Below are 16626 nucleotides of genomic sequence, written 5' to 3'. Positions count from 1 at the left end.
GAACATGTCATGAAATGGCCACTGGGAACCTGGATAAGGTTTTGATAAATACGTTGATATGTCTTGCAGTTTAGATCTTTGATACTTTTCACATTTACAAATGAATCCTTTTCCAAAGTATGTTTTGTTTTATTTTAGGAATTCATAATTTTTTTCTTATTGTTTTTACTCATCAGGTACCACAGAGAAATGGCTATATGGATTTGGATATTAAGCATTCTGAGCTACTCTTGCATTTCTTGTGCATTAAGGTCTAAGAAATGGGATATGTACCAGAGTAAGACAGAACTCAGTCACCTAACAGTGAACTACGATACGGGAACAGTCTATTTAGGAGCAGTAAATGCCTTGCATCAACTCACAAAAGACTTGAAGCCCTCAATAGATGATGTATCTACTGGGCCACATCTGGATAACAAAAAGTGCACACCTCCTATTGAAGAAAGCCAGTGCTCTGACAAACAAATGACAGACAATTACAACAAATTACTGTTGGTGGACGTGCAAGAGAAAAGAATGGTAGTTTGTGGGAGTCTGTTTAGAGGCATATGCTCCATAAGAGAGCTTGAGAATATTTCAAACAGAACTTACTATGAGACTGGCAGTGGAGAAAAATCATTTGTTGCAAGTAATGATGAGAATGTAACCACTGTGGGGCTGATCACCTCTTTGAAAAAAGGCCGGATGATGTTTGTGGGGAAGGGAAATGGGGGAAACGACAATGGTGTAATCATCAGTACGCGACAGCTTTTTAATGGAGATGGGAGAGAGATTTTTGAATTGTATGCAGACCCTGCTGCTATTAAATCAGCTTATCCTTACTCGAGCTCACAACAGTTCCTGTATATCTTTGAAGACAATGAATTTGTTTATTTTATTTTCAATCAGAATGAGAGGCAGGCCACTATAAATAGGACGCTAATTGGGCGACTCTGCAAAGAAGATGAACATTATCATTCCTATTTTGAAATGGACTTGGAGTGTAAAGATGACACAGGCCCTTTTAACCAAAGCAATGCAATCTATGCTTCTGTCTATGGAGAACACCCAGTGCATACTATAGTATCATCAGGGCAAGCTTTTGATGCCTCCTCACAGGACAAGCTGCTCATCGGCCTCTTCAGGAGAATGGAAAAAGACTCCTTGGTGTCTGCCATGTGTATGTTTAATTTGAGTGATATCAATAAAAAAATGGAAGAAAACAGGGAGAAATGTTACACAAAGGATGAACGTAATGTATTTTACAAACCATTCAGAACTGAAAATGCCCCATGCAAAACTACATCACACCAGGTGAGATGAAATAATTATCTTTAAACTGCTGTGGAAGATGAGCATTCATCTAATGTTTCCAATCCATGAGATAAAACTACAAGACTCAAATTTCATTAGTAAACCCAAGTACCTTTTTTGGTTTTCACCATCCTGAGATATTCCTGCATAATATTTATAAATCCCTCTTTTCTCTAGGGCACTTTTGGATCTCTGTTTTATATGAAAGGCAAATATTTCAAATTGTAAAACATCCCATTTATGTTTTCATGCTGTCGGTTCAAGTATTTCAAATCGGCTCAATTCAGCCAAATTAACCATGTGCTTGAATATCTTTCATTGAAATAATTCCAATTTCGAAGTGCTTCCTGTTGGCTGGTTTATGCCTTCATGGTTTCTGTACAGTAGTTGCTGCTGTAAACAGTTTTTTTTATTGGGGAAAAACGGCTGGTTGTATTGATAGCAGTGTATCAGCAGCATTAAAGCATCTGAAGGAACATTACAGGTGTCACACAGGCGGCATAATTTTTTCTAGATGAAATTCTAATGTTGGACATATGCGGCTTTGTAATCTTTTGATACATTCAGAACTTACTGAGATGTCATAATATGGAACTTCTCTTTTTCCATTTTGCTGAAAAACTTAAACTTTCAGATCAGTCCTAGTTTCAGGGCTTAATGGTTAACATTTGTTTGAATTTATAATTCCTAATTCATGTTTCCTTTCATAGAATTCAAGTGTAACTTTTCCATGTGGCTCTGAACATTTACCATATCCTTTGGGAAGCAAAGAAGGAATTTCTGCAGAACCTGTGCTCAAAAAGGAAGGGATAAATTTAACAGCAGTTACCTTTGCTGTGGAAAATGAGAAGACTGTAGTATTCGTTGGAACATCAGATGGCAGAATTCTGAAGGTAATTTCTAATATATCTTAATGCTAAAAATTGGGTGAAATAGAATACCAAAATTCTGGCCATCATAAATTAGCTATAGATATTAAGGTTATCCCAAGGATTGCTCGACCTTTAAATAAAATAAATGAAACTAAAGGCGCTTGAAGATAACATCTGGTAAAGGCAACACTTTGTTCAAAGAATTATGATAGTGACATATAGCCCAAAAATTAGCTTCTCCCCACAAGGGAATTTAAAGTATTGATTGTGCTTAAAGATCATAAAATCACAATTTGAGAATAGGGAATCCTTGCTTAATGACCTTAATTGGGACTGGAATTTCCATCACTGTGTGAAGCGGTTGTTAGGTGACCACATGATGTGACCACATCACTTAGCAATGGTAGTTAGGCGAGGACCACGCCATTGTTAGGTGAGGACCTCACGGTTCTACCCTGCCGCACTCACCTCCGCTTCAACTCCTCTGTCTATCTCCCCCCATCTCTGCCCTTTTGGCTACCCTGCACTCTGATGCTGCCCCCTACCCCCACCACCCCTAGCTGACCTTTGGGAGGAAGAAGATGGTGAAGGTTAGCTGGGAGCAGTGGGGGCCAGCAGGGGTAGGCAGTAACAGAGTGCAGGATAGCCAAAAGGGCAGGAATGGGGGGAAATAGGCAGGTAGGGGGAGTTGAAGTGCACACTGCAGTCATAAATGTGGGCGGGCTGCTAAGTGCCCAAATTTTTATCACATGACTGTGGGGGCATTGCAACAGCTGTAACTTCGAGTATCAGCCATAACTACCATTCGTTTAGTGCTGTCGTAATGTCAAACAGTCACTGAACGAATGATTGTTAAGTGAGGACCACTTGTAATTGAAATATAGTCTTCAATCTAAAATCAATACAAACTCAACCTTTGAAGGTGATCTTCCCAAAGACCCAATGATTTATTAGTAAATATTTAAATTCAGTTGAACATAAGCTTGTGTGGCAGGTAGATACTTAACATGCTTATTTGTCACTGCAGAGTGGACATTACCAGAACTGGCAAGCCAAAATATTTGGTTATTTTTTGAAGTTTTTTTAAAAAAATATTGGGCTAAAGGGCACATCTTGGCTTTTTGGGGAAGGAATTGGGAAAGTTTAGACAGTTGAAATGGGTACTTTAAGCCTCTAGAAAACTTAAATTAGACATTGAGCCTTAAAACCTCCCTTAAATTAAAAAAGGGGGGGCATTACAACTTTTGGCCACTCTAGGAAATTTTGTGGAAGACATAAAAAGGTCACAGGGAGGCCATGTATTAACCAGGGATTGGATGTTGTCTCTTCATTTATGGATTAGTGGAGTGCATATATCAAACTAGTCATGGCTTAATTCAACAAACCCTGGTTAAATCAGGGCTTAATGCAATATGTGAATAAGATCTAAATCACAGGTCCTCGTTTTCTCTTCTCCCCTCAGTTTCTTGACAACTGTTCACTGGTATAGCCAATACAAGCAAACTAATTTACGTTAATTATATTTGGCCTATTAACCAGAATTAGAAATATGCTTAAATACGATTTCCATGTTAGTAGCTGTGTTTCCTGCAACAAAAACAGCCTTTTGGCATCTTAAAGACTACAACAGCTGTTATTGGGAAAGTGTTTGTAGATCATAGTGTTCAGTGATGGACAAAAATCAACAACAGATATCTACAGACAGTGTATTTTAACAAACAATTTTCTGGGGTGAAACAGAGACATTTTTGCCTTTATGATCTATTTCCATTTCAGGTTGGCAAGCAAAAAAATTGGTTTATCCCAGTTTGCTTATGAAAACAAAGTTTGTCTTGTAGTGATTAAGAAATGTGATGTGAGAAGAGGGAAGAAGTATGAGTCTAAAGTTCATACCCAGTTACCAGATTGCTTTTTACCAAACAAAATACTAATATTGCATTATATACACGTGTTTGAATAAAGGTTTGGGACCTCCGGCAGCTTCCTTTCCCTCCTCCCCCCTTATAGTTGAATGAGAGACTTGAAGTTTAGTTTCATTTTCAACTAGTCTTGATATGTCTTTATATAAGAACCAGAGAAGGGATTTTAATTTTATCTGTTCATGAAGATTTCAGTAGTAGCTTTGTTTAATGAACCATGGTTTGTTTAAATCTATGATTTTTTTTAATTCAGTAGGTTTTACAGGCAGATAAACTAATTTCTCTTCCTTTAAAGGGAGAGGATCATGACAGCTCAACATTTCAATCAGGTTCATTTAAGATTGTGCACATAAGGCTAAATCCTGGTTCTGGAATTACATGCCATAAACTCTCACATTGATAAAGTTGTCTGGTCCTAACACTTTAATAGATATATGCTATAAATAAAAAGGACCATAAATTCTATTGGGAAGTTGTTTGATAATATATTGACTTGCAATTTTAAATCTTGGACCATACTTGCTTCATAATACATCGAAGAAAATGGCAAATCAAACTGGTAAATTGAGCAAATCAAACTGGTAATTTGTTATGGAAACAAAAATATTTTAAATTACCAATACCATTTAAATAAAAACATCTTTTCCATTGCTTAAAAGTTATTTAATGAGATTATTTTAACTAATAAAAATGTATATCTAAACCAGTTTTAAGCGAACAATCATCATTTTAATTTAACTGGTAACAGCTAAAATAACATACTTAATCTGCATTTCAGGTAGCTTTGTCAAATCCTGCAAAGGAGTACGCTAGCATTCTTATTGAAAAAAACAAACCTATCAAAAAGGATCTTGTTCTTGATGCTTTCCATGAGAACTTGTATGTGATGACTACAGATAAGGTACAAAATCTTTGGCAGCAATAATGAGATCATAAAACTCTTGTTCAATGTGTATTTCTGCATCATAGGGCCTATCTGCAGGACTATTTAATGAGCCATCAACAAATTGCTGTGATGCTAAATGAAAATCACAGCAATTGCATGTTTACTTCCTTATTGGCAAGAGATGAAGGTGAGGTTTTCATTATTCTTGAATAAAGTCAATAAAGTCAGATATTTGGGGAAATTGATTAAGAACTTTACAGTAGAGAGAATATGGGTGTTATATTGAGAGAGAGAGAAACAGAGAAAAAAAATATCCTTATCTACATTTTGTTTCCACAACTAACATTAATTAATAGCTCTCGTTTTACATATACTCCCCCCACCTCCAAAAGCATCTGTTTCTAGCATAACATTTGGTCTGACCGTAATTCAAACCTACTATGAATACCACTGAACCACAAGGCTCAGTTGCCAATAATTGTAGTGATTTATTGTCTAACTGTAGCTGGGAAGTACCATTAGAAGATGGTATGCATCTTGGGACAGAGTAAAGGTAGCAACAGCAATGATGCAATATTTGGTGCAAAAAACCAAAAAAAAATATTAAGAATGAGCAGAAGGTTTGATACATCTACTGTATATAGGAAAAAGGACAATAGTGGTAGGAAGCCAGTTTGTATTATACAGAGAAAATGTCAGATGCTTTCTAGCTCCTGCTGTATCATTTCTGTTAATGTTGTCTTCTGGAAATCATTGAGCTGTGGGAAGCTTGGATCAACTTTCTTTTGAAGTTTATTCTTCTCTTAACCTATTCCCAGATATCATGTACTAATCAGGAAATACCCACACCATCAATTCCCACAATCTCTTATGTTTTTGTTTATCATGTTATTTAAGCAGATGTGGTTGCTCTCAAATGTAGTCTTCTAAATTAAAACAGCTCACACTAGTTATTATTGCTGCTGACTTGATGGCTCAGATTTCCTCCCTACTCCTACTTCTCCCAAACTCAAAACACTGTTAAGGATAATCAACAGAAGCTTGTTTGTGAAATAGTCATGATTGGTATAATCTACAGTGGAAAAGTCTATATTAATTTTTTTTAATCAATAAATTTAGGTATACGTTGTACTGAGTTATATATTCTGTAATTACTTGCTTCAAAAGTGCTGGAATTTTAAAATGAGTGCTTTTGTCATATGGCTTAAGAGCCATCTCTTTGATTTTAAATTGCTTGAAGAAAGATATTGCAGGAACTTAATATGACTAACAGTTATGAAATATGACATTCTAATTCTAAACACATTCACTTGAAATAAATCCTATTAGACTTCCAGACTAGTGTCTTTAATAGGGGTGTATATAGACCACAGTATTCATTTCTGATCATGACTGAGTGTTTGGAAAATGCTTCACTCACCTCCCAGACAAATTTGAAATAAGGTTCAAATATGTTAAGCCTCATATTCCTCGCTGATTATTTTGTAATTATTTTTTGAATAATATATTTTAATGTATTTTAAATTGTTTACAAAGTATTCTAAACTTTTTTTTTTTTTAATGAGGACTGAAGACAAAGTTTCTAGGGACTATGTGCAAACAATTTGAAGACTGTGGATAAATGTACTTGGGAGTAGGAGATAAAGAGGAATAATCCCAAGCCCATTGATCTTGCACATGAACAATGACAGTTTTTAAAACTGCAGGCAATATTTTGAGGGCTTGGGAGGAAGAGGGTTGGGGAAGTACTATTAATTTCAGTCACCCTGTGGTTGTATGAGCATCCAGTGAAACGCGTCCTGCATCCTACCTGTACTGACACTTTTGCGAAGGAAGTGATCATTGCCTTGACATGAAGGCATGCCATATAATCCTGCACTTTTAGTTCCAAGAGAGTGCTTGCTCCCCCCTCCCCCAAGCTCTCAATTATGCATTATAAAGGATAGAAATCTGGTTACTTACTGTGCTAATATTGCAGCTCAGTGGGCAGGGAATGCAGAAAGGATGGCTGTTTATTGCTGGCTAGGAGTTATTAAAACTAAATGGAACCCCATGTTTAAAAGCAGTTTATCACAGAAGATCAAATTGAGTGAGAATCATTTAAAAAAAACAACCTTACAGTGGTTTTCAGTACAGTACTACATCATATAAATATGTCATTAAGTGGGTATCGGCCAAAGAAATCCGTCATTGGATTTTCATTGGACGGCTCAGAAGATCCCATTAGACACATGATCTTCAGGCACTTATACTAGTACGTTGAAGAACTGTTGTTCCTGATAGTTTTTCAGTTGAATTATTCAAGGAGGATGCAGGACAAATTTTAGATAGGCTAGAAGTATAAAATACATTGTTAGAATATTATCTGTATGCAAACATCATTTTCCATGTTTTTGTCTTCAAAGTTACTGTGATTTTTGTTATTTATGTTAATTGGTTTCTTTACTAGGTATTTCGCTTGCCTGTCCAAGAATGTGTTAGTTACTCAACCTGTAACCTGTGCATCCAAGCCCGGGATCCTTACTGTGGTTGGTGTGTAACAGAAGGAAAGTAAGTGCTGTAGGCAGCAGCTAAGGGGGATATATCTTAATATGCAAGTTAATTCTTTTCACAAGATCATGGACACCGACTAATTTCTTCAAAGCATTTGTACTAGAACTGAAAAATCTTCATCACAAATTATCACAATATAAACATATAATGAGCAGCAGGGTAGAAACCAATTTACATATTTTTTCTGTATAGTTTGAATATAATTTGCATGAAAATGGTAGTTGCCAAGCCACAGCTGGTGAACATTTAGCATTTATCTAGTGATAGTCTTATTCTTGTATTTTAACCCTAAATGTTCCATAATATAGCTCTAAAAATGATGCTTAGAAATCATTAGAGGCAGAAGGGATAGAAGCCATGCCAAATTTTGCTTTCTTTTGTCTATATTTGTATTTCTATGTGTAAGGTTTTTCATGTTTGAAGGTAACAAAGCATTTTTTTTATTTTTTTATTTTTTTGCTACTGAAGGATAGACTAGAATTTGTAATGTTCAGAATGCTATGACAAAGACTTATCCAGGATTATGTCTGTGATGTGGTGGGTGCCAGTTTTTCAAATCCTTTACACTCTGCAGTTCCTTAGTGGTGACAATTTCCAGTTCTCAAAATTAGAATTCTGATTCCCCTGAAGCATATTCACTGTGAAACTGAGTTAAAAACGACAACAACAGAATTCTTGTTTTCTTCTTTGTCCATTTAAGCACAGACAGAACCACAGTGATTTCAAGCACATGTTGAAATAACTAGAAACTAGTTGGTAATTTACCAGAATTATAAATTGACTAATTTTGTGCTTTTCTTAGAAAACATATCCTTAGCTCATTGGTTTTGGTTTCATAGTTATGATTTCTTAGATTTATATCTAAGAATGGTATCTCTGTCCACTGGGAATTCAGGACCATTTATGTTGTTTAAGTTTGTGCAACACAAAGAGTACATTACATAAAACACAATTAAAATGTGTTGAACTACTGGAGCTTCTTTCAAACTATAGGAATCTGCTTTATATCATCAAATGGTAAATTCTACCAGATCAGTATTGTCTACACAATCTCCATTATTTCAGACAGGTCTTTTCTAGACTAATTGGAGATGCACAGGATTAAATTCTACTTCTTGAAAAACCTGTGCCATAATACCAAAGAGCTATTTCAGAGAGAGGCTCTCAGAATATCACAAATGATAAATCTCAGTAGATGTTGTGACAAACATAAAAATATAGCTGGTCTCAAATTGTTTTATATATGTAGGTTATGTGTAAAAGAAAACTTATTTTAATTTACAAATGTGAGTGGAGAGTTTTCAGGAAACCTTTAAACAAGGTTTTATTTCCAGTTGGAATAAGTTTTCCTTTTTTATACATTACCTTTCCAGTCTTTATCTTTTCCCCCTTTTATTATTATTTACAGTGTACTTGTATTGTTTGCAAATGCTTGGCTTTTTATTGTTTCTCAACTTGTTACATTTCCATATTTCGAGTCAATCAGATGAACTTTGCAAGCTTTTACATAGCAATTTTGAGGGGGAAAACATTATTCCATATTATTACTGTTACTAATACTACTACTAATTCTGCCAATTACTGAACAATCCATTTATCAGTTGACTGAAGATCAAGCATAGTAATTAAATTATATTTCAAAGTATGCTTAAAATTTGCTGAACCAAACTTTTTGAATGTCTCTAGGCTTATTTTTAATAAGTTACAGAAGGAGGTATGGGTCTAAACCCTGCTTCAAATTTACAAGTTAATTAACCCCATGGCAGAACCGAACGGGATTTTGTGATATGAAGTTCATAAAGCTGGCACACAGTTTGTTTAATTATAGGAAGGAGCTGGGTTTCAGGGATCTTGCTTCTTCTCTAAATATTTAGAAGACTTCAGTAAAATTACCAGAAAGCTTACTGTAGTGCAAAGCTAGTGCATGCAGAGTCTGAAATATTTATTCCCTTCAAATCATGAAATATGAATAAGATATTAATTACTTTTGAACTATGAAGGCATGGTCACATTTGGTGGAAAAATAGCTTTTCTTTTGGTGTCTCATGATGACTTTTGCTCTCATTATTTTGAAGAATCAAAGATCTGTGCAGGGAAATGTATGGTTTGATACATGTGGGAATACTGAAGTCAAATCTGTGAATGTCACTCCTTCTGTAGGAATAATATTAACAGCAACAACAATCCATCAAAGAGAGAGGTATCACCAGTCTTGAAGAAACTTAAAGGTTTAAAAAAGTATAGTAAACTTCATGGGATAAAATTAAGAAGAAACCACATCAGAACAATCCAGTAGCAACATAGTTTGCTCAGGGATATTTCAAGAATGCACTGGGAATTAGAACCCTAAACCAGAGCACACTGAACATACTGCTTATTTCTTGTAGCATTCGATTATATTATATTGGCTAAGATGGTGTAGTTAATACACTATGTGGAAAACCGGTAGCATTCCAGGTGCCATTGAACTGTAACTGCCAGCACTCCTCATAATTGGCCATGCTATAATTAGAATCTTGGACTAGGACCAGGATACCCAGATTCAGATTCTTAAGCAGTTATGAAGTTCACTTGATAAACCTAAAATGAAGGAAAAAATCCATCTCAAAGCAAAGGCCAGTTATAAAGGGGAAAAAATTAATGCAACCATACGCTTGACCATTGGAAAAAGCATAAGATGCAAATGTTAATAGTTAAATGTGAAATAAAGAAAGCTGAATGGAGATATGCTTACCTTTTTTAAAAAAAAATATATTGAGGAATATTGTGGCACATTACAAATTTCCTTACCTGCTCATCCCCGCTAGAGCCCTGCTTGTTGGGGATTTCATTTGCTGGAGATGCATTGCTCTTCGCAGTAGCACTGTGGTGCAACACAACATGTGGTATATACCCATTACTCTTAAAAGTATCAATAGTGATAATGACCTAATTGTAAGGAAATTGACATTGTATACTGCCAACATTTTATTTTAGTGCCCTATTTACATATTACCAGTTTACATGTGTCAGTTTCCTACCACTTAGCAGGATGATTCAAATTATTAAATTATTCATTTATTCATTCAATGTATATAACCATGCATCTCATATGTGACTCTGGGCAGCTCACACACTTAAAAACAGAAAACAATAGATAGTTACAAATAAACAACCAAAATGAAAACCATTAAAAACCAATTAAAACCATTAAAACTTAATTTATCCAGTGAAGAGAGAAGGCCCTATCCCCACATAGGATTGGCAGAAAATCTTGGAGGAAGCTCTAGAAAGCCACTATCAGTCTGGGTAGACATTACTGAACTTAAAAGCTTTAGCTTTTTCCAAAGGTATGTACCTGATAAAGTTTTCTGCAGTCCAGGAATATTTTCTTCCAATAAATCTGGGGTTTTTTAAAGGGCCCCATGACTCTGTTTGTGCAGAGGTGTTCAGAGTAAGATAGCTCAGTTTCTATTGTACTTTGATACATAATTAAAAGGCTACAGTTGAGATCCTGTATTAAGGATGAAATGCTTCACATTCATAGTCAGATGCATGAGGGATGGAGGATAATAAATATGTTAGAAAAAGACTGAAGACAATTAAACTAGAACATGCAATTCAGGAGAGGTGGATTTCAGGATCACTCGTGCTGAACTACAGAAAGAAAAGAAATTCTTGCCAAGTGTGCCATTCAGTGTGATTGAGGCTGATTACTAGTTGGGTCCTTATAATCTTGCATAATATTTTCGGTTGCCTAGATTCCCTGTGTCTATCTATGAAATTTAGGTCTGCCACTGCTGCTGGTTGGCCGTCCAGCTCAAAACGTTTGTATTAATGGAATCTATTCCTGTACAGTGCATATGCTTGTTTCATTGTATTTTTATTTTTATTTACATTTCATGAGTGTGTGCCAGTTAAGTATTTAGCCACCCGGAGTCCGCAGTAGATTTAGTTGTATTCTCCTGCATTCAGCTCTGTTTGGAGCTCTCGCTGCTATTCTATTCCTTAAAATTATTGACAAAACCTAAAAGTAGATCATATCTCAAGAACTTTGTTAAATTCATATTCCCTCCAGCAATGAAAAATAACCAGTTCCAAAGCCAGAAATGTTTGCTTTTTTCTCTGGCACAGTAAGAGCCCGCGGAGCAAAGCCTCAGGCTAAAAATAAAGAACTGATGACAAATTTGAAATGTGCTAAGGAATAATCAAAACAGTCCAGATTTATATACTTCATAAGCAGTTTAGCTTCTTAACCGCTAACGCTACTTTTCCATTATATGTTTCTTGAATATTAGATTAGATTTTCTAGTACTGTACAGTAAATTGTATTTAAGATAATTATTTGTACATTTACTGTTGTCATTTTAAAATGCTCATAGGTAATTATCTTGTCGCAAAGAACAATAAGTAAACTGAAAGAAAGAAAAATGAAATATTAAACATTTAATGTGTGCCATCTGTCATTTGTCAATTTGCATAGGTTTGAATGTCATTTCATTTTGACTGAGTGTTGAGTTAAAATTTTTAATTACTTTGGATAACATTAGGCTTTATTATTTATTCCAGATGCACAAGGAAAAAGGACTGTGTAAGATCAGCTAGGGAAAATAATTGGCTATGGAGTCCTAATGGCGTTTGTTTGAGTATTACAAGCGCTAACCCTCAGAATATGAGCCGGAAAGTTCTCAGCAAGGTAAATGCGTAATAAATTCATCATGAACATGGGGAAAAAATTATGTAAATATTTCAGTGGGTGGAGAATAATTGTGTGCACGTGTTGCATAGTTATACTTAGAATTCATTTAGATTATTTTAACTACTGTTATTCTTTTCAATACTTATTTAATGCTTTTTGTACTTATTTCTGAGACAAAGTTATTTTTATACAAAATCTTGCTGTTCTTTTTTTCTCTTCAAAACATCTGGATTTAAAAAATGTGAAATTTACTTATACCCTAGAAGTTTTCTGTTTAAACAGACATGTACAGAGCTATATTTTTGGGTAGTGAGAGGCATAGAGGTAGATTGACTTAAGGATTCCAAGCTTTGAGAATACAGGATTTTCATAATGCCTGTCTAGACACAGATTTGGCTCCAGTGTAATAAAACATGTAAGCAAACTGAGTTTGATCATCTCCTCTGGCTTCCCTGGTTTTTATGCCTTAATGTCTGAGGAAGGAGGCATGCCAGATTGGTTTGCAGGCTAACCTTCCAGTCAGAGCTTAAATCATAGCTAAACAAGTCAAAAATATTATGACCAACCTCAGCTATTATGAGAACAAACCTGTAAACTTAAAATTTTGAAATGAACCACCCAGAATTAAATATTGAAGCGGATCCCTACTTAGATATAATTTAGAATTAGATTTACAGGCTATTTCTAGAACACTCAGGAGATAGAAACATCTGGGACAGACATATCTTTAGTAACTATGCATTTTCCACAGAATGAAGAACAGAAAGAGAGAGATTTCCTGTTAGATAATTCAGTTGTTCAAATGGTGAATTAATGTTTGCAGTCCTTCACTATTAAGAAAGACCCATAAGCATGTTGCGGTGAGTTAACAACTGAAGACTTAGCTGTTTTGGCCATCAAAGCATCTTGCTGAGATTATCATTACTCTAAAGACAGAAAACTCTTGAATCATGAATTTAGTTTGCTTAGACAGATAGGATGTCCCCATTCCTTTTCGAGACAGAAGTATTATAGTTGAACAAAAAAAAAAAAAAAAGACCTACCATGAACAGGAACAATATTAGGTTGTGATTAATTTTAGTACAAAAGGATAGCATCTTTTCACTTTCTTGCTCATTCCCTGGCTGTATAATTACGTTCACCCATTCCTGTGGTTCATTTTTCTGGAAAAATGGAATCGTCTCATTCCTAAAGGCAAAATTCTCTCACTTGGGAAAGTAGGCCATGCAATTACTTAAGACACATAGTAGTTGAAGGTGATGGCAGGCAGAGTGGAACTGTGAAGTCTGAAGAGGTGGGGAGAATGTCAACGGTGTTCTTAAGCAACTAATCAAATCAGTGAACTTTTTAACCCACTCCACTTTTTCTCACCTTTTTTCTGGGATGCTTGTTTCTTTAAGTTATAGGAATAATTAAAGACTGGGGTGCTCAGTTGGCAGCATCTCATCTTGCAATGCTCGTGAAGCTACCAGGCATCCCACTTTGTCAGGAAACTTCTCATTTTTGTCCTTTAGCAAACAAAATGTTGTTTCAGTTCCATTTGGTGGGAAGCTTGCCTTTGTTGTCCTTCCAGAATAAGTGCCTTGATTATTTCCAGCCTGACTTGCAACTCCTGCTGTGTGTTCTGGCTTGTGCTGTTCTGTGGATAGTGTGCTTTAATTGTGCTGGAAAAGTTGAAACAACTTCTGTGTTGAATAGATGCTACATTTGGGGTGAAGTGAGAATTCAACAAAAGGCTTGTTGTATTCTGCGGAGACTTAAAAGTATGAAAACAATGGATTGTGTCTTATTTCAAAAATATTCAGGGCACGTTTGTAGGGGAAAATTCACCTTTGCAAAGTTACACAGAGAATTCTATCTAGAAGTTAAAAAAAGAAAAAATGAGAATTCATACAAACTGACTCAGATTATATTCTGCCCTGTTTTTCCTTTTACAACAGGAATAAGGCAGTTTCTAAGATTTATCAAACTACATTTAAGTATATTATGGAAATATGACAACAGAAGAGAGGATGGATGAAATCTAATCTATTCATTGTTTGGTTTGGTTTCCATAAAACCATCATCAAAAAAATATTATTCTTAAAATTAGGAAGGAGGTTTCAGTATAATAAGCACAAAATTTATCAGTGTATCAAGCTCCTAGAAATGGTTTAAAGTGTCAGTTGAAAGTCATTTTATTAGTCCTTGCTGAGGTACTGTCTTTGGAAATAGTTAACCAAATATATGAAGATGCCTTAGACAGTATCAGATGGTTGGTATAGAAAGTTACTGGATGCATTCCTAACGTCCATTGGTCTGTGTGACAGTAGCTGGAATCCATTAACATCAAGAGAACCATAATTGCCTATCCATGATCTAAACAATTACTATTTACTTTAACTAGCAAAGATCTTCTACTGAGATCTTTGCCACAAACTTTTCAAAATTTGTTCAGTGCCAAGTATTGAATCTTTAACCTTCTGCATAGAAAAATGTGGCTGCTTCCCAAAATTAACAGGGCTACAGTTAGTTATCCATTAAAATGCCACTATTGTTACATTAAACTTGTGCATTGATCAATTGTGGTTTATTTTTGTACTAGGATTTACTGCTATGGTTCTTCATCGCTTCTGTTGTTCCTAAGTATTGTTCCTTCTTATGATTCCAGGTAGAATTGACTATAAGCCCTTTGCCGGACTTAAATGAAGATGACCAGCTTTGGTGTCAGTTTGGTGAAATGAGGCAACAGGCAGAAAAAGAAGGTGATGCTGTTATTTGCCAACCTCCAAATGAAATTCCTCCAAAAACCAAAGGACAAGGTAAAGATACAGCAGAGCCTCATGGTCAATTTCCATATCCATGTCAAAAGTTTGAAGCTATTATTTTAGCAGCCACTTGGAAGCTACAAATGCTGTGGGTTTGGGGGGGGGGGTTGTTTTGTTTTGTTTTTTCACTTTTCTTTGCATTGGCCTAAGACTGGTATCATTTACAGTTTCCTTCTGGAAAACATTAATAGCAACTTCTCTGTTAATTCTGTTTCATGTATACCAGGGACATTTGCCTCACTTACACATATATTTAGTGTTCTAAAAAGTGAAGGATATGGATGAACTGCTAAATAGGCAGAATCCTAGGTGATTTAGTCCAATTACAATTGAACTAAAGCCTTCCACAACTGAGCTATTCATTGCCAGTAAACATCAGGGCATTTCTTTAATATCAATACCAGTAGTTATTCTTGATAGGATAGTGCTCTTCCCAAAGGAGATGGTGCATAATCTGAGGATCCTTCTGGACTCATGGCTCCTGTTGAGGTAGCAGGTGGAAGCCCTGGCCAGGAGGACATTTGTTCAGCTTCAGTTGCTGCACTGGTTGTGTCCCTTACCTTGAACAGGATGCCCTGGCAATGGTGACTCTTGTTCTGATCACCACATAGTCAGATTACTGTAATACTCTATATGTCAGGCTACCTTTGGAGATGACTTATAAACCATATCTGGTTCAAAATGCAGTGACAAGGCTCCTGATGGGAACAACCTGTCAGAGTAGAAATACAGCTGGCTGACTTCTGGGCCCAATTCAAAATGCTATTCGCCACTTTTAAAGCATTGGGTTATACCAGGCAATGCCTTGTCAAGTTAGAATCTGCCCAGCCAATACAAACTTGCAGAGAGGACCTGTTGAGCCTCCCCCATCCCAGTCCATGAGGTTCATAGGCTGTTGATCAGATGATAGGCCTTCACAGTGGTGGCACCTATTCTTTGAAATAACCCACCTCCAGAAGTGAGGATGGCCCCTTCCATCCTTGTATTTAGGAGGCAAGTTCAAACTGAGTTATTGCAGTGGGCATTCAGCCCCTACTTTGCCCTGGTCATTCTGTTATATTTACATTTTATTTTTATTTGGTTGAACTTCTTATTTTGTTTCTGGGTATGCTGATTGTGTTGTCTGCTGCCCAGAATCCTAGTTGACTGGGGCAGGTTATAAATGTAGTAAATAAATTAGCAGACAGTAAAGACAAAGACTATACTGTCTTGTCTTCTCAAATTTGCATTCCAGTACCTCTCCAGGACAGCAGGTTAAAAAAGTTGCCTTCAATGCCACATCACATGCTAAGAACACTGATTGATAAAGCCAGAGTTAATAGTTGACCTACATGCTGTGGTAGAATGATATATAAACGTCCATCACAACTTCCAAGATAAAATAAGTCCCTTACACTATTTGTCCCAAAGAAAAATGCATTTTAGGTTATTTTTCACTTTAGACTGTACTTGGTAGGTCAAGTAGTGGCTGCTTCATAATTATTGAACGTAAGATAATTTCTGTTTGTGCATTTTTTCTAGCAAGTTAATAGAGCATGCCTTCTTATATGATGCCATTTCTTGCAGATTGTTGCATATGAGAATTAGTGGTTTCCTGGGGAATGTAAAAAATGCTTCC

At 35.9% G+C, this 16626-nt stretch overlaps 1 protein-coding gene across 7 annotated transcripts in view; it reads left to right on the top strand.

The window, feature by feature from the left end:
* Positions 1-16626, top strand: part of PLXNB2 (plexin B2) — a 303826-nt gene that overhangs the window by 205214 nt on the left and 81986 nt on the right. For all 7 annotated transcript variants that reach the window (XM_088141661.1, XM_088141659.1, XM_088141663.1 and 4 more), the window contains 6 exons: positions 177-1293; positions 2004-2186; positions 4863-4985; positions 7420-7520; positions 12072-12198; positions 14852-15002. In XM_088141661.1, coding sequence (XP_087997787.1) covers positions 177-1293; positions 2004-2186; positions 4863-4985; positions 7420-7520; positions 12072-12198; positions 14852-15002 — 1802 coding nt within the window. The remainder of the gene's footprint in view (positions 1-176; positions 1294-2003; positions 2187-4862; positions 4986-7419; positions 7521-12071; positions 12199-14851; positions 15003-16626) is intronic.

Source organism: Python bivittatus, unplaced genomic scaffold (assembly GCF_059951505.1).
Source record: "Python bivittatus isolate LINGU-HERP-01145 unplaced genomic scaffold, Pbiv_v1 ctg000330_np1212, whole genome shotgun sequence".
NCBI lineage: Eukaryota > Metazoa > Chordata > Lepidosauria > Squamata > Pythonidae > Python > Python bivittatus.
This window is presented reverse-complemented; position numbering and strand designations above follow the sequence as displayed.